This window comes from Nelumbo nucifera, chromosome 4 (assembly GCF_055504915.1).
Source record: "Nelumbo nucifera cultivar China Antique chromosome 4, China Antique-T2T, whole genome shotgun sequence".
Taxonomy (NCBI): domain Eukaryota; kingdom Viridiplantae; phylum Streptophyta; class Magnoliopsida; order Proteales; family Nelumbonaceae; genus Nelumbo; species Nelumbo nucifera.
Genome location: NC_142652.1, coordinates 3707668 through 3725547, shown reverse-complemented (window position 1 = coordinate 3725547; position 17880 = coordinate 3707668). Strand labels below are relative to the sequence as shown.

At 41.0% G+C, this 17880-nt stretch overlaps 1 protein-coding gene across 7 annotated transcripts in view; it reads left to right on the top strand.

Annotated features, from left to right (window-relative positions):
• The window catches only part of LOC104591801 (uncharacterized protein At2g33490-like), a 33083-nt gene that overhangs the window by 11087 nt on the left and 4116 nt on the right, over nucleotides 1-17880 (top strand). For all 7 annotated transcript variants that reach the window (XR_734317.3, XR_016085763.1, XR_016085764.1 and 4 more), the window contains exons 6-10: nucleotides 3159-3187; nucleotides 3264-3468; nucleotides 3563-3763; nucleotides 16584-16637; nucleotides 16858-17878. Coding sequence is in view for 4 of the 7 variants with exons in the window: in XM_010250837.3 (XP_010249139.1) it covers nucleotides 3159-3187; nucleotides 3264-3468; nucleotides 3563-3763; nucleotides 16584-16637; nucleotides 16858-17878 (1510 nt within the window). In the remaining 3 variants the exon portion in view is untranslated. The remainder of the gene's footprint in view (nucleotides 1-3158; nucleotides 3188-3263; nucleotides 3469-3562; nucleotides 3764-16583; nucleotides 16638-16857; nucleotides 17879-17880) is intronic.

Sequence of the window (17880 nt, the reverse complement as noted above, 5' to 3'; positions counted from 1 at the left end):
TAACAGGGCCCCATACATCAGAATGAACAATGTGAAAAGGAGATTCAGATTAACTATTTCTTTGAAGAAAATGAGTTCTACAATGTTTACTTAATTGACACGTTTGACAAGAAAAGTCAGAAACAGACATTGACTTAAACAGTTCTGAGAATACAACTTTCAAAGACTCAAAAGACAAATGACCAAGACGACAATGCCATAAATAGACTTTTTTCTTACAGGACTAACTCATAGACTCTGTAACATGAAGACCAGCCTTATTCTCCAGCATGTAAAGTCCATCAGCCATACGTCCCCTACCAATCATCCTCCCCGAGGCCAAATCCTGAATCACACAATGAGAAGGGAAAAAAGTCACTGAGCAATTCAAGGAATTAGTAACACTACTAACAGAGAACAAATTAATGGGAAATTTTGGAACATGAAGGACATCAGAAAGGGTAAGACCAAGAGGAAGAGAGAGAGTTCCTTGACCAACTATGGAAGTGTATGATCCATCGGCTAGTCTCACCTTGTCTCTTCCAGAAAGAGGGTGATAGGTTTGAAAGTAAGAGGACGTACCAGTCATGTGTTTTGACGCTCCAGAATCAATGATCCATGGAGAGTCAGGGGTGTGAGAAGCAACATGGAAAGCAGTGGCAGGGTTACCTGACGTAGATGCAAATGAGGTTGAGGGAGGAGCATTCATCTGACGAATTACTCTACCATAGAGCTCTAAATGGTCACGGAAGGAATTCATAATATCCTCCCTCGGGTCAGGTCCAATGAGATGTGTCTGAGTCACAGTAGAAATGGGGGGCTGATTCTCCCAAGTAGCCATGTTGGTCATGTGATGTTTCTTTGTACCTTGCTGTTCGGACCTCTTATTCACCTCTGAACCTTGCTTCTTAGTCAGATCTTGAGCTCATTTTGGTTTCCCATGAAGATCCCAATAGGTATCTTTGGTGTGTCGGGGTTTCTGGCAATGAGTGCACCACAATTTTTCCTTATCTTCTGTTTTTTTCTAGAGATCTCCTTTCCTGGAGGAAGATCCCACACCAATAGAGACACCCCCTTTTGCTACCAACACAACAGCATCCCCACCAGGGCTGTTCATCAAATTTCTTTTGCTTTCTTCAGACTATACAAGAGCATAGACTTCCTGAACAGATGGGAGATCTTTAGAGCTGAGAATCTGAACCCTGATAGATTCATACATAGGATTCAGACCATGTAAGAATGCAAACACCCTTTGTTGGGAGACAAGTTGCTTGTACTTTTTGGCATCCTCATCACACTTCCAATCCACACTCTGGTAGTGATCCAACTCCTTCCAGACAGAGGTCGAGTCAGAGTAATAAACTGATAAACACCTCTCCCCCTGTCTACAAGTAGATGATGCTGCCTGTAGTTGATAAATTTTGGCATAGTGTCGCAATTCTGAATAAGTAGACTGTGCTTGTTCCCAGATTTCATTTGCAGTTTCAGCCCACATGAAATTCTTCCTTATTTGAGGTTGCATGGAAACCAAGAGCCAAGACATAACAAGAGGGACAACAGTGATGGTTCTTTTATCCTCCCATTAATATAGCCTATCTTCCCCCTTGCAGTGATGTATAATTTGATCCCTCTTGACCACTCTAGGTAATTTAAATCATCAAGAGGGACAACAACCATAGGAAAGGATAGGTCACCCCCACCCATTCCATTCAGCATTGAGGAAACTCCAGATGTGGCTGAATCTTCACTGCCCATGATATCAGAATAAAACGAAACAGCAACCAAATGAGTACTGCCGTACAAGGCTATTGCAGAAACAGGTCCTTCTGACCTCCAGTTTCACTGGGAGCAAAATCAGAACACTGCTGTTGCAGTACTGAAACAGGTCTTTCTGACCTACGGTTTCACTGAGAACAAAGTCTGAACACTGCTGTTGCAGTACAAGAACAGGTCTGTATGGCCTACGATTTTGTAGGAATCAAAAAGAAACACTGCAGTTGCAGTACATCACTAGGTCTGAATGACCTAATCAGTAGGCCTGATAGCCAACCAGTCAATGAGAACAACAGGGTAGCCGAACAGTCAATCAATAAGATTAATACAATATCAGCTTCAGGGCATCAACAGTCCATAATACCAAAAAAAAAAAAAAACAACTGAATACAGTTACTTTGTTAAGGAATACAGTCAATCAACAGTCCATCAATCGGCTGAACAGACAATCATTAGGGCAGTCAATCAATAGTCTCTCTGTAAACCAGAACTCCTTCTACGAACCTCAAACAATAGCCTCTCCACAGTCGAGCAGACAAGAGGTACAACTTCTGGGCTGGAAGATGAAAAGACTCTGTAACTTCTGGGTCGAACTGAGTACACCAGATTAGGAGTTCGATGGAGACAGCTCTGGGAGATGAAAGGTCACTATAACTTCTGGGTCGAACTGGATGCAACAGCTTAGCATTTCGAGGGATGCAGCTCTGGGAGATGGAGAGACCATATGCACGACATTGAACAGCAGGTTTGCTTGACACCACCCTTCAGGCCTGGACGACTTGCTCTGATACCATGTTGAGCAAGAGCAAGAGAAGAGAGGAGAGGAGAAGAAAGGAGAGAGGAGAGTCGAGTGGACTGAAAACCCTCCAGAATCCTGGGGGCGAGTGTAAGAGTTATTATTTATACTGGCCCAGTCGTACAATATAAACAAGGGAGAAATTACAACAGTACCCTTGAGGTACTAAACCCGAGTACACAAAACAACTGTCAACAGTCTTGAAAATGGTGGTGGAGGTACATTGCTTTGAAATCCACACTCAGATGTTAGTGCATTTATTTTTAAACATGCATTTTTGAATGTTTCAAACTTCCTAGTATTTGATTTGTTAATTAACAGTCTTTTTTATCCACATTGTTTATTTTTTTATAAAAAGTTATTGAATTGACATCTTGCAATCTCAAACTTCTCCTATTCAAAATACACATTGGATTTAAAATTCTATATATAAAGCTTCATCTATTAGGACTCAATGAAGATTAATTTCCTGTTTGTTTCTTTCTTGTTTAGCACCTGCAATTTATTCTCAAGATCCAGACAAGAAATTAAGTTTTTACAATAATTTCAATAGTTGGCTTTTAATTGTTAGATCTTATATTTGATGATTTTACCTTATTTCCGGTTTCAGGATATGAAGCGGCAATGCGATGAGAAAAGGTCTGACTGTTTCCTTTTTATCTTCCCTGATACCATGAAGTGAATGTCTTCTCACTTAAAAGTGTATGATCTTCAGAAACATGTATGAATACATATTGGCGGCACAGAGGGAGAAAGGAAGGCCAAGAAGCAGCAAAGGAAGTTTTTCTTCTCAGCAGTTGAAGGCAGCTCATGATGAGTATGATGAGGAGGCAACATTCTTTGTATTTCGTTTAAAGTCGTTGAAGAAAGGGCAATCTCGAAGTCTTCTGACACAGGCTGCTCGGCATCATGCTGCACAGGTTCCCTCCCTCCCCCATAAAATGAAAATTTATGATAGCAAGATTTCTCTTCTTAGTTGACAGTTGGTAAACTTTGTTCCTTTGTTTCATACAGTTAAAATTCTTTAGGAAGGCACTCAAGTCTCTTGAGGATGTTGAAGCACATGTAAAACTGATTGCTGAACAGCAGCATATTGATTATGAATTCAGTGGACTTGAAGATGATGATTGTGATGATGATGATGATAGCAATGATGATGGAGAGTTAAGTTTTGACTATGGAGATGTAGTAGCAACAGCAAGTGATTCAATGGAGGTGAGATTTGTTGTTAGAATGATTTGTTAGTTGTTTCTGCTGTTATAGTATTTTATAGTCAGTCTTAGGGTGCTGTAATCTTGTTTACTGCTTTTTATTATTGTTTTTTATTAGGGTGTGCCTCCAGGGGCAAGGATGTAATTTTTCCTTCTTTTATTTTTATCTCATTAATATAAATAGAAAGCCGGGCGCCGCCAGCCTAATGTCTTGGCTCCCAAACAGCCGATCTCTCTTCTCCTTCTCTTCTCTTCCTTCTCTCTTATTCTCCCTTTCTTCTCTTCTTCCTAGAAGAAAACATGGTATCAGAGCAAACTTCTGGGCAATAGGAGGACTTTTCTCTCTCTGAACTACATCTCCTCTCATCAGTTTTTTTTTTAATTTCTTGAACTGTGAGGTGCTAGAGCCCAATCAGACTGGTCAGAATTCTCAGACTGTGACTTCTCTGGGTTCTTCCTTGGTCATAATACCAAGGAAACCCTAGTGGGTGACACCATGACAGCCGATGCTGTGAAGGCTGCATTCTTGTTATGTTCACCTTCGTACAGGTGCTGTATAGGGGGTTGTGTGCTCCCTCGTTATAGGTATGTGCTGCCTTTTTTTTTGGTGTGGTTTGTGGGGCCTAATGATGATTGAAGACTGGTTTTTTGGGTCTGTTAGTTACTAGTAGTGGTTTTTTCTGCAGTGGTGTTCCATTCTAGGAGGCAGATTGGTGTGTGCTTTGTGCCTGCGTGTGTGTTGGGTAGTAGAAATAGGGTGGAGACCTATTTCTGTGTACATCAGTGGTTCCTTTTGAATTGTAGAACCTGCTCAACATGGCAACTGATGATTCAACTTCGTCTGGGATTACATCAACCTGTGGTACAGCTGGTATGAATGCTGAGAATATGCTTTTTCTGATGCCAATTGCCCCTTTGAATGGTTTGAACTATCTAGAGTGGGCTAAAGGTGTTAAACTATATGTTACAGCTAGGGGAAAAGTTGGATACATAAATGGGAGAGTAAAAGAACCTAAAGATGGGACAGCTGAACATGATAAGTGGGATCAGAAGAACAGCATGGTGATGAAGAAGAATTTTATATGGGGAAAGACTGCAAATGAGATATGGGAACAAGCTAAAACTACCTACTTTGAGCAAAGACACTATGCCAAGATTTATCAGTTACAGGCTGAATCCTCAACTTGTAAACAGGGTGACCACAGTTTGTCAGCATATTATTCAGCTCTTATTTCTGTTTGGAAGGAGTTGGATCACTATCAGACTATAGAATGGAAGAATGATGATGATGCCAAAGCCTATAAGAAGTTGGTATCTTAGCAGCATTTTGAGAAGTTGTGATTTGCCTTCAGTCCAAGAGGTGCATGCCTTGGTCCAATCTGAGGAAAGTACGCGGAGTGTAATGGTTGCAAATGAGGGGGAGCAGCAGATTTTATTAGCTGCAACAGGTAGTGCTAATGTAGGAAAGAAAAGTGGTGATCCCAAGAAAGTTGATGACAAGGACAAGTTGTGGTGCACTCACTGCCGACATTCAAGACATACTCGTGATACATGCTGGGAGCTCTTTGGAAAACCAAAGTGGGCTGTAAAAAAGGAAGAGAAGGGTAAGGTGCAGGGCCAGAAGAAGTACAATGTAGCAAATATGGCAGCTCAAAATTCTCAGTCTACTAGTAACCCTAGTGCTACACAGGAACAGTCCACGAGTCCTGACCCTAAGGAATATATCATGAACTCATTCCGCAATCATCTAGAATTGTATGGTAGGGCTCTAAGATGGACAACTCAGTTACTAGTACTCCCTCTACTTCATTTGCATCTACATCAAGTAATGTGGCCTCTGCCTTCCATGTTTCCACTGCCACTGATTCCCTTTGGATTATTGATTCAGGGGCCTCGAACCACATGACCAGTAAGCCAAATCTATAGCTTGTTGTCCGAAAGAGATAAGGTGAGGCTTGCAGATGGATGATTCTCATCCATTGCAGGCCAGGGATCAATATCTCTTCCTCATGGCTTCAACCTTAATAATGTATTACGCGTACCTAAACTTCCTATCAATTTGCTTTCCATTAGTAGTATCGCAAATTCTTTAAATTTTAGTGTAACCTTTTTTTCCTGGTTCATGTACTTTTTAGGATCTAACTTCTGGGAGGACAATTGGTAGAGGAAGCTTAGTGCATGGTCTCTATACTCTTAACAACAAGGTTGGTTTCTCGGTGTCATCTTCATTAGGTCATCTTTAGAGTCACATTGTTAATTGGGTCAGTCCAATAAGAGTCAAGTTTTTTTTTTCTTGGGGCATAATCATCTAGGTCATGTGTCCTTTGAAATATTAAAGTGTTTGTTTCCATCCTTATTTAAGTCATGTTTGGTGTCAGATTTTCAGTGTCAAACATGTCAATTGAGTAAACAATGTTGAACAACTTTTCATTCAAGTAACAAAAGAGCAAATTTCTCTTTCCATATTATGCATTCTAATGTTTGGGGGCTTACTACTATAACTTCTGAGGGTGGATATAAATACTTTATCACCTTGATTCATGACTTTTCTCATTATACATGGATATTTCCTATGCGTACCAGAGACGAAGTCCCAAAGATTATAAGGGACTTCCAAAGGATGGTATTCACACAATTTCATGTTGAGATTCAAATCTTTCAATCAGATAACGCGAAAGAATATTTCCATGGTGAGCTTAATGAATTTTTTGCTTCCCATGTGTTAAGTTGACTGATTTTATGTATTGTTGGTTCGGCTGATAAGTGTACATGTTAGTTAGTATTGGGTTTTAAGCTGTTAGGTACTGGGCCTTTGTTATTGGGCCTAAGTTTGTTTAGTGTTTTAAGCAGTCTAGGTGTCCCATCACTAATCAGGGGCATTCCAAACATTTCACGTAACACTGTATTGTAATCTACTATAAATAATAGTACTGACAACTGGGTTACTCAGTTCGACATTTTCAGCACCTGTTTGCCTTCACCTCTCTTCTACTACTTTAGCTAAAACCTTTCAGCAAACATGGTATCAAAGCATTGAGCGATCTTCTGGTTACAGCCGACGCCAACTCTTCTCTCTTGCTTTCTTTCTGTCTTTTTTTTTTTATCCTGGTTGCTGCGGGGAAACCCTAGGGTTGCCGTAGAACAGAACAAGGTTCGAACCTAGGGTTTCCCTTGGTTGTAGGGCACAAGGGAAGTAAGACCCAGAAGTTGATGTCCTACTAGACTGCTTCTATTAGTTAGTAGCCATTCGGCTGCTAAGAGAGGTCTGTATAGGACAGACCTAGGTTGAGGACTGATTTCAGCAGTCCTAGTATTGGTTGTAGGGGTGAGCACACTCCACAGTAGCAGAAGTCGAAGCCCAAGAGAAGTATGCATAGTGCAGTGGTGGAGAGCTCTCAGTTTCAGGTCGGTTACTAGCTCACAGAATACTTCTTGCTGCTGTAACTAGTCCACTTCAGAACTGTGACCACTTTGGTTAGTCTAAAACAGTGTTATCTACACAAAGTCTGCAACCAAGATGTCTTCAATATCCGTAGAGGTCTCTTCTAGGGATAACAGACCAGGTGGGAGGTCTTCAAATCTGGAGAACCCGAATATGCACAACTTGCAGATTACAAGTGTGTTGCTGGATGAATACAACTTCAGGGAGTGGTCCGTTTCTGCAATGCTTTTTATTACTTCCCGTGAACTCACAGGTTATTTAGATGGGAAGAAGAAGGAACCCAAAGTTGGCAGTGTGGAGTATGCAGTGTGGCGCAAGGAGAATGCCACAGTTATGTCCTGGCTGCTTGCTTCTATGACTCCACGAGTTGCCAGGACTGTTCAACACTTTCCCACAGCAGCTAAGATTTGGGAAAAAGTGTCAAAAACCTATGGACAGAAGAAAAGCAATGCTAGAATTTACAGGTTGAACCAAGACATTGCTACTTTAAGGCAAGGGGATATGACAGTTGCAACATATTTTGCAACTTTGGAAGGACTGTGGGAAGAACTTGATCATCACTTGATTCTGGATTGGGAGAATGCCAGGGACAAGGAGATACATGATAAGCAGATTGAAGAGAGCATAGCCTTTAAGTTCTTGGCTGGCCTGGACCCAGTGTATGAGGGCATAAGGTCACAAATTCTTGGAAGAGATGAAATGCCCGAGCTACATCATGTTTATTATCTGGTAAGGAATGAAGAGGTCAAGAGAAAGGAGATGCAAGTTGGCACTCAGATGCAGCCAGCTGAACAATCTGTAGAACATTCAGCCCTGATTTCTACAAATCAAAAGGGGAACAGATATCCAAACAAAAGGCATCTTAAGTGCACTCATTGTGGAGGTGAAAGACATGTAAAAGAAAAGTGTTGGGTCATGTATCCTCACCTGAAGCCAGCTGCATTGAGAAAAGACAAGAAGCAACAGAAGGGTCAAGCGGCAAGTGGGAACCTTGTCACTAGTAACAATGGTGATAGCTCACAGAGTATACCAACAGTGGCTTCTTCTTCCATGGGGCAGGTTGCTAATTCCTCCGGAGTCGATACTTTGGGCTTCATTGCTGGTGAGGTAGAGGTCTTAGTCGGGCTTTTGCCCGACTAAGGAGTAACTCTTTTGCTTTCACCTCTCTTGCCAGATCAGGTATAGTCTCTGCCTTTAGTGCAACTAGTCCTATTGACTCTACTTCTTGGGTTATTGGTTCTGGTGCAACTGACCACATGACACATATGTCCTCCTTATTCTCTTCATATCACTTGTTGTCTGGTCAGGATAAGATGAGTGTTGCTGACGGGTCTTTCTCCACCATCTCTGGCAAAGGGGTGGTTGACCTAAGCAAGGACCTCTCTCTTAAATCAGTTCTGCATGTTCCTAGTCTTACCTCGAATCTTTTGTCTGTTTCAAAACTTACCAAAAGTTTGAAATGTAGCATAACCTTTTTTCCTACTCATTGTGTCTTTCAGGACAGATTAACGAGGAGAACAATTGGGAGCGGTCATGAGTATGGAGGCCTCTACTATTTTGATGCAGACATCGGTTCAGTCTTACAAGCATCTGCTGCTAGTGGTCCGGAGAATGTAGAGTCAATAGCTAGGTTGCATCTGTGGCATGCTAGGCTAGGTCATTTACCTTTTTCTTCATTGGAAGTGTTGTTTCCCGAATTGTTTAAGGGCATTTCAAGTCAGAGTTTAGTTTGTGAAGTATGTCAACTGTCAAAACAATGTAGAACTGTTTATCCAGTTTCCAGTAATGAAATTCAAGCTCCTTTTGATTTGGTTCATTCTGATGTTTGGGGCCCTTCACCTATTGTTTCTATTGATGGCTTTCGTTACTTTATCAGTTTTATTGACCACTACTCTCGATGCACATGGATCTACCTGTTAAAAGGACGAGATGAAGTGTCACGGATAACCATGGCATTTTGCAAAATGATTGAAACACAATTTGACAAGAAGATTAAGCAATTCCGGTCAGATAATGTTGTTGAATATTTTGAAAAATCCTTGAACTTGTTCATGGAAGATGCTGGCATGCTACATCAATCATCTTGTGCTAATACCCCTCAACAGAATGGGGTTGCTGAGCGCAAGAATAAACATCTATTGGAGACAGCTCGAGCCTTACTATTCCAGCACAAGGTTCCCAAGCACTACTGGTCTCAAGCAATACTTACTGCATCATATCTAATAAATCGGATGCCATCTAAGGTGTTGGGTATGAAAACCCCTTTCTCTGTTCTGTGTCCTACCCTTCCAGGCTTTCCTCTTCCTCCTAGGGTCTTTGGTTGTGCATGTTTTATACATGTAAAGGATCCAAAGAAGACCAAGCTGGATCCTAGGGCTACGAAAGGAATTTTTTTGGGGTACTCTCCTACATAAAAGGGTTATAAGTGTTATGATCCTGTCACCAAGAGAAAGTATGTCACCAGAGATGTGGTCTTTTTTGAGTCTCAACCCTACTTTCAATCTTCCCATAATCCTCTTCAGGGGGAGACTAGTGGGATGGAAGAGGATTCTTATTCTCCCTTCTTTTTTGTTTCTCTATCTACCTCGGGCCTTCCATCCTCTCCTTCTACTCCTCCTAGTTGTGGCATCCCGGGTGAACCTAGTGAGGCTCCCATTGTGCCTATTACCTCTCCTGATAATGCAGATGTTCCTGAGGGCTCTAGTAGGCAACAGAAAGATATAAGAATCACCTACAACAGAAGAAAAAAGGGCCCTCAAACTCATGACAGCAACTAGTTGGACTTGGATCAATCTGTCTCTGCAATCCAAGGTAATCCCAACACACATACTTCTTATTTGAATCTTCCTATTGCTCTTCGTAAGTCTATCCGTTTTTGTACTACTCGGCACCCCATTGCTGATTTTGTTTCTTACTCACGTTTATCTCCATCCTATCACTCCTTTGTGTCTGCTCTTTCCTCTGTACATGTTCCTTCTAGGTACTCAGAGGTTGTGTCTGACCCAAGGTGGAAAGAAGTTATGAATGAAGAGATGAAAGCTTTAATGAAAGCAAGGACTTGTAGTGGATTTGCCAGAAGGGAAGAGCACTGTCAGGTGCAAGTGGGTGTTCATTGTAAAGCATTAGGAGGACGGGTCCATTGAAAAGTACAAGGCCCAGCTTGTGGAAAAGGGGTTTACTCAAAAAGAAGGGATTGACTACAAAGAAACCTTTGCTCCAGTAGCGAAGCTCAACACAATTTGGGTTTTACTGTCATTAGCAGCAAATTTTTCATGGGAACTCCATCAGTTGGATGTGAAGAATGCCTTCCTAAATGGTGATCTTCATGAAGAGGTATTTATGGACCCTCCACCAGGCTACGACTTTGATAGAAAGGTGTGTAAACTGAGGAAAGCATTATATGGCCTAAAGCAGTCTCCTCGTGCATGGTTTGAGAGGCTTTGTGGGGCCATGAAGAAAGTGGGGTACACTCAGAGTGATGCAGACCATACCTTGTTCATAAGGAGACAGAATAGCAAACTTACAAAACTCATTGTTTATGTGGATGATATGGTGATTACTAGGAATGACCTAGAAGAAATCAAAAGACTAAAGGAGTTTTTAGCTTCTGAATTTGAGATCAAAGACTTGGGCCATTTGAGATACTTTCTTGGGATTGAAGTTGCTAGGTCAAGAGGGGATCTATATATGTCAGCGGAAGTATGTACTTGACCTCCTAGAAGAGACAGGCATGATAGGGTGTAGACCAGTAGATACTCCAATAGAACAAAACCATGGTCTACAGGAATTAGTAGGGGAGGACTACTGTGATAAAGAGAGATACCAAAAATTGGTAGGGAAGCTGATATTATCTATCTCTCACCCGACCAGATATTGCTTATGTTGTGCATGTTGTCAGTCAGTTCATGCACTCTCCAAAGATCCCTCGTATGAGAGCAGTTGAAAGGATTCTCAGGTACTTGAAGACTTGCCCAGGAAAGGGAATTCTGTTCAGAAAACACAATAAAATTGTAATTGAAGCTTATAGTGATGCAGATTGGGCCGGTTCTGCTGGGGACAGAAAATCAACTTCAGGATATTGTACATTTGTTGGAGGGAACCTGGTTACATGGCGGAGTAAGAAGCAGAATGTGGTTGCTAGATCAAGTGCGGAGGCTGATTATCGAGCTATGGCTCATGGTGTTGCTGAACTTCTGTGGCTTAGGACCCTTCTTGGTGAGCTTGGCATAAAAGCTGAGGGTTCTCTCAGGCTGTACTGTGACAACAAGGCTTCCATCACCATTGCAAATAACCCAGTGCAACATGACAGGACAAAACATATTGAGATTGATCGACATTTTGTTAGAGAGAATAGTCTCGGGAGAACTCTACACTCCTTATACTCCATCCGAGATGCAGATTGCAGATGTGTTGACTAAAGGGTTGGCTGCAAGAAAATTCTTGGACCTTCTTGGTAAGCTAAACATGACTGACATCCATGCTTAGCTTGAGGGGGAGTGTTAAGTTGACTGATTTTATGTATTCTTGGTTCGGCTGATAAGTGTACATGTTAGTTAGTATTGGGTTTTAAGCTGTTAGGTATTGGGCCTAAGTCTGTTTAGTGTTTTAAGCAGTCTGGGTGTCCCATCACTAATCAGGGGCATTCCAGACATTTCATGTAACACTGTATTGTAATCTACTATAAATAATAGTACTGTCGACTGGGTTAGTCAGTTCGACATTCTCAGCACTTGTTTGCCTTCACCTCTCTTTTACTACTTCAGCTACAACCTTTCAGCAAACACCATGGATCCCTTCATGGTTCATGTGCAAGAACACCACAACAAAATGGTGTTACTAAAAGAAAGAGTAGACATCTTCTTGAAGTAGCACGGGGAATGATGTTACATATGAATGTGGCAAAACGTTTCTGGGCAGATGTTCTTGTTGTTGCATATGTCATCAATCGCATGCCCTCTAGAGTATTGAACTACAAGTCCCCCCATCAGTTGTTGTTTCCTCAGTCCCCTCTGTTTTCCATCCCTATGAAGGTGTTTGGTTGTCGTGCCTTTGTTCATGATTTGTCTCCTCGTGACAAGTTGGACCCTCGGTTTATTCCATGTGTCTTCCTTGGGTATCCTTCCTCTCAAAAGGGGTATCAGTGTTTTGATCCTATTGGTCATAAGTACTTTGTCTCTATGGATGTTTCCTTCCTCGAGTATGAACCGTTCTACCCTGCCTCTCCCCAGGGGGAGAGTAGTACATAGGAGGAAAAACAGGTACGCCAAGTCTCTCTTCCCTCCATTCTGGATCCAACTCTATTGAGCAACTGATGCCATCATACTCCCAGGAGGTAAGTCCAAATGCGCCAGGCACCCTGTCCCTGTTGATTCCCTTGTTCCCATTTCGGTTGTGGATGATCTTGACATCCCGATTGCTCATAGAAAGGGAGTCAGATTGTGCACTACCAAACACCCTATTACCCACTATGTATCTTATGATCATATTTCCCCCTCTCACCGAGCATTCTTATCTGTTGTTGATAGTATTCCCATACCCAAAAATGTGGCAGAGGCCCTGACTTATCCTGAATGAGCAAATGCTATGAAGGATGAGATTAATGCCCTCCATAAGAATCACACTTGGGAGTTAGTTGATCTTCCAAAAGGGAAAGACCCTATGGGGTGTAAGTGGGTGTTTATAGTGAAACACAAGGCTGATGGAACAATAGAAAGATACAAAGCAAGGCTGGTAGCAAAAGGGTACACTCAGGTTTATGGTATTGACTATGATGAGACTTTTGCCCTATAGCGAAAATGAATTCAATCTGGGTTTTGTCATCAGTAGCTGCAAATCTTGACTAGGAATTGCATCAACTTGATGTAAAAAAATGCCTTTTAAATGGTGATATGGAGGAGGAGGTTTATATGGTTCAGCCACTGGGCTTCTATGCCAAAGTGAGAATGAGTAGTGATTTAAAAGGCACGCCTAGGTGCACAGGCGAGGCACATTTTAGGGTAGGCACCTCACCCATGTCCTAGGCGCAGCCCTTTCAAAAGGCACACGCCTAGTGCGCCTTGTTCCTCAGCCCAAGCATGCGCCTTTTGAAAATTTGATGTTTTTTTGCTTTTTTGTGTCTAGCGGCTCAGTCGGGGCTCCGCCCCCAGACCCCCATGCCACGCCCCTCGAGGCAAGCCCAAACAAATCCACGTTAGGTCTTAAATTCTTAGTTCTCACACAAAAAATACTGATTTTATAGTTTTAATTGCTTTTTAAGAAGATATTTTATTAGGATGAATGAATGAACAACATTACCAAATAGGGGGTTCTCGAGGGGCATGGCACAAAGGCGTCTCGTAGAATCAGGAATGTAATATGTTTTACATCACATTAGCTACTTCAAGTAATGCAATTGAGAAAAAAAGAGATTGTGGGTTTTATATGCTTGAAAATGTTTTATATATTTGATTTTATTTTTTAAATTCTCATTTGAATATGCTTCACATGTTATATTTATGTATTTTAATTTTAGATAATAGGTTTTTTAAAACTTAAGTTTATAATTTTTATCAATATTATGTTTAATAATTTTTTGATTTGTTTGGCTTTTTTATTTTTTTTATTTTTTGCACCTTGCTTAAAAAGGTGTGTGCCTCGCCTTGCGCCTTGCGCCTCAGGCACAAATTGACTCCTGTGCCTTGCGCTTTTAAAACACTGAGAATGAGGTGTGCAAGTTAAGAAAGTCCCTCTATGGCCTAAAACAATCTCCCAGAACATGGTTCAGCGGGTTTCATATGGCAGTTCAGTAGGTAGGATTCAAACAATGTCAGTTTGATCACACTCTCTTTGTTAAGAGGTGTCAAGAACAAGTTGCAATGTTGATAGTGTATGTGGATGATATCATTATCACAGGGAATTGGAACTCTGAAATACAAAGGTTGAAGGAGTTCTTGGCTTCTCAATTTGAGGTGAAAGATCTGGGTCCTCTAAAGTACTTTGGGATTGAGGTTGCTCTCTCAAAAAGGGGTATCTTCATCCTAGATCTGCTACAAGACACAGGCAAGCTAGGTGCAAAACTAGTAGACACCCCTATGGATGTTAATTATAAATTGGGTGATTGTGATGGTGAACCTCTAAAAAAGATGTGAAACTGTTTCAAAGACTAGTGGGAAGATTACTTTAGTTGTCCATGACACGTCCAGACATAGCTTATCCGGTTTGTGTTCTAATTCAATTTATGCATTCCCCTAAGACACCACATATGGAGGTTGTAGAAAGAATTCTTAGGTACCTAAAGAAGTATCCAGGAATTGGCTTGCTGTTCCATAAGCACAACCATTTGAAAGTGGAAGTCTATACAGATGCCGATTGGGCAGGTACTATAGATGACAGGAAATCTACAAGTGGGTACTGCACTTTTGTGGGAGGAAATCTAGTGACACGGAGGAGTAAAAAACAAAATGTGGTTGCAAAATCTAGTGCTAAAGCTAAGTATAGGGTATGGCAAATGGGGTGACTGAAGCACTTTGGTTGAAGAATTTGTTAGGAGAGCTTGGGTTTCCATTTAATAGCCCCATGTTTCTCTACTGTGATAATAAGGCAACCATAAACATTGCTACTAACCCTGTCCTACACGACAAGACAAAACACATTGAAGTGGACAAGCACTTCATACGTTAGTTGTTTCTGCTGTTTTAGTATTTTATGTTGTCAGTCTTAGGGTGCTGTCAGCTTGTTTACTGTCTTTTATTATTGTTTTTTATTAGGGTGTACCACCAGGGGCAAGGATGTAATTTTTCCTTCTTTTATTTTTATCTCATTAATATAAATAGAAAGCTGGGTGCCGCCAGCCTAATGTTTTGGCTCCCAAACAGCCAATCTCTCTTCTCCTTCTCTTCCTATTCTCTTCCTTCTCTCTTCTTCTCCCTTTCTTCTCTTCTTCCTAGAAGAAAACAAGATTTCAGCACAGTTGAAAATGCAAACTTTTATTGTTTGCTTATCAATGGTAAGAAAAAAAAACTTTTGTTTTAATTTTGACCAAAATGGTAGTGATCAACATGCTTTATTCAACCTCCTAGATGATTATTATGGACTAATGTGCCTTATGGCATCCTGACTTTGAAGTCTGCATATCTTCTATTAGACTTGAGTGGAGGCCCTCTTGAAGTGATTGGCTGCAACAATGCATCAATGGGTTGCTATTGGTAATTCTATTGTAAGAGCAGTTGCCATGACATGCTGTTAAAAAGTGAGACCATGAAGCTGAGAGGCTTTAAGCTACTATTAGACATTCACTACCATACATGCATGGGTTGTGCATTGGATCAAAAACTTGAACTAGCATAACATCTTTCCCCTTATTTTCTTAGGATTGAAAAGGCTGTTCTCAACAAGGCTCTACATGTTTTATGTGGAGGATACCACCTGCATCACCAGAAACATAGGGGCAGGAGATTAGCAAGTGAAGAGTTGTCTTACTGCTTTCTGAATATAAGAACAAAATACGAGGAGACAAGAACCAGTTAGGCCTCCTCTAAAAATGCGTTTTGTACATTTCAGACAACAAGACATATAATCTTCTTTTGTTAGTACATGAGGATGCACAAGTTATATTCTTTATGAGCTATAGCATTTAATTTAGCATTTCTTGTTCTTAGTTAGAACTTAGAATGCACCTAAGTTCTTGTAATGTTGTTAAAAACAAATTGAGGCTTGCACCACGAGAGTAGAATTTAGGTGATTTTTGAGAAAATGATCTTGAGGGTAAACCTTACAGGATAAACATCACTTACACCTTCTTGTGTCATATGTCAAGGATGTATTGTCGTGTACACCCACGTTACGGATAAACATCACTTGGGATTTCTGTTAGCTATTTCTCTTGCCAACCCATCTGTGGTATTGTTGGCATACCTTGGGATCCAATTATAATTCTCTCCCAAGATGGCAGCTAGTGTTGCATTCTCTCTCATTATGTTCCTATACTTCCAAGAACCCCATGCTTTTCCTGTTCAACCACCCCATATTGTGTGGGAATCCCCTTGGAACTCTAGTGGTTTGGCCAATCTCATGCCTTGCAAGACTGCTAATAACTACAAAAGTCCAAAACTCAACCCAAGATCCAATTTGATCATTTCAGATTTGGATTATCCGTTTACATAATTGGCATATTCAGATTTAACCTCGTCTTTTCCTAAATATCCAAGTCCAATTAAATTTTATAATATACATTTCATATTTATATATATTTATTATATATATATATAAGTCCAAAAAGTAACTTTTTTTTTAATTTTAGTATTTTATTTGGAGTTCCTTATATTGCATTCTTAAATTTGTTTAGCATGAAATATTATAATTTTACTGTGCCACTTATGATCTTATGTTTCAACACGTTACGCAGTTGGATCAAGTAGATCTTTCACTTCCCCAAGTGCCATCGGTGGAAGTTGCACAGGTAAAGGTTCCTAAATGTACTTATTCTAGATGTTAACAGAAACCATAAAATCCATAAATTCTTCAGACTAGTGAGAAGTCATTTCATTCTTAGCAAAATTATGTTCTAATCATTGTTGAATGGACTCTATAGTTTTTGAAGCTGAGCGCCTTTAGATCATGATTTTATCAGCACATGATTTTGATCTTTGAGATCAATTTATGCTTTGGTATATTTGCAGGAAAATCTGGATAAAAGCCAAAGGGGACTCTATGCTTTTAGTAGGGAACCTAAGGCAGGGAGCCAATCAGCTCCAATTCTTGCAGAGAAGAAGTTTGATCCAGCTGAAAGGATAAGAGAAATGCAATCATCAGCTACTCGGAAGTTTCGCACATATGTATTACCCACACCAGTTGATGCAAAAGGTCCAGTACATGCCAGATCAGGCAATCTTGTTCCTCAGACAAGGCAAACAAACCTGGCTGGACGCGTCCACAATTTATGGCATTCATCTCCCTTGGAACCCAAGAAGTATGAGAAAGATTCTGGAGATAAGCTGTCGAGATTCGCCAGCTTAAAAGCACAATCAGTACTCAAAGAGAGCAACACCAATAGTGCACCCATCAGATTGTCCCCTCCTTTGGGGGAAGGTCTTTCATTACTACAGCTTGACCTGCATAATGCGTCTGATGCTAAAAAGATCAAAACAGAGGCCTTTTCTGCTCCATTAACTAGTAGACCATGGTCAACAAAACCTCCCTTATCTGCCAGTGGTCCCAATATGTCAATCAAACAAGTCCAGCTTATATCAGGGATTCTTTCACGTGCCCCAGTGGTCCAGCCATCCTCGTCCCCAAAAGTATCACCAAGTGCTTCCCCTCCTCTTATATTTACGCCCAAGATAAGTGAGCTGCACGAGCTTCCTAGGCCCCCAGTGAGCTCAACTACCAAGCCCACAAGGCCTTCAGGTTTAATTGGTCATTCAGGTCCCTTAATTGCCAGAAGTCAAGCAAAACAGCCCCTAATGGCTCCAAATGCTGCATCTCCACTTTCAACTCATCCTTTAACTGTCTCTAGGAGTTTCTCCATACCATCTGGCAGTCAGAGAGAAAGGGCATTCCATGTGGTCAAGCTGTTGGAAACTCCTCAAAACCTAGAGAAGGCTGAGGAAGTTGTTTCACCTCCTCTGACACCTATTTTATTAATCAACATCCAGCCAGCACCAACTGTTGCTGAGGTTACCCAAGCCAGTCAGATCAGAGGT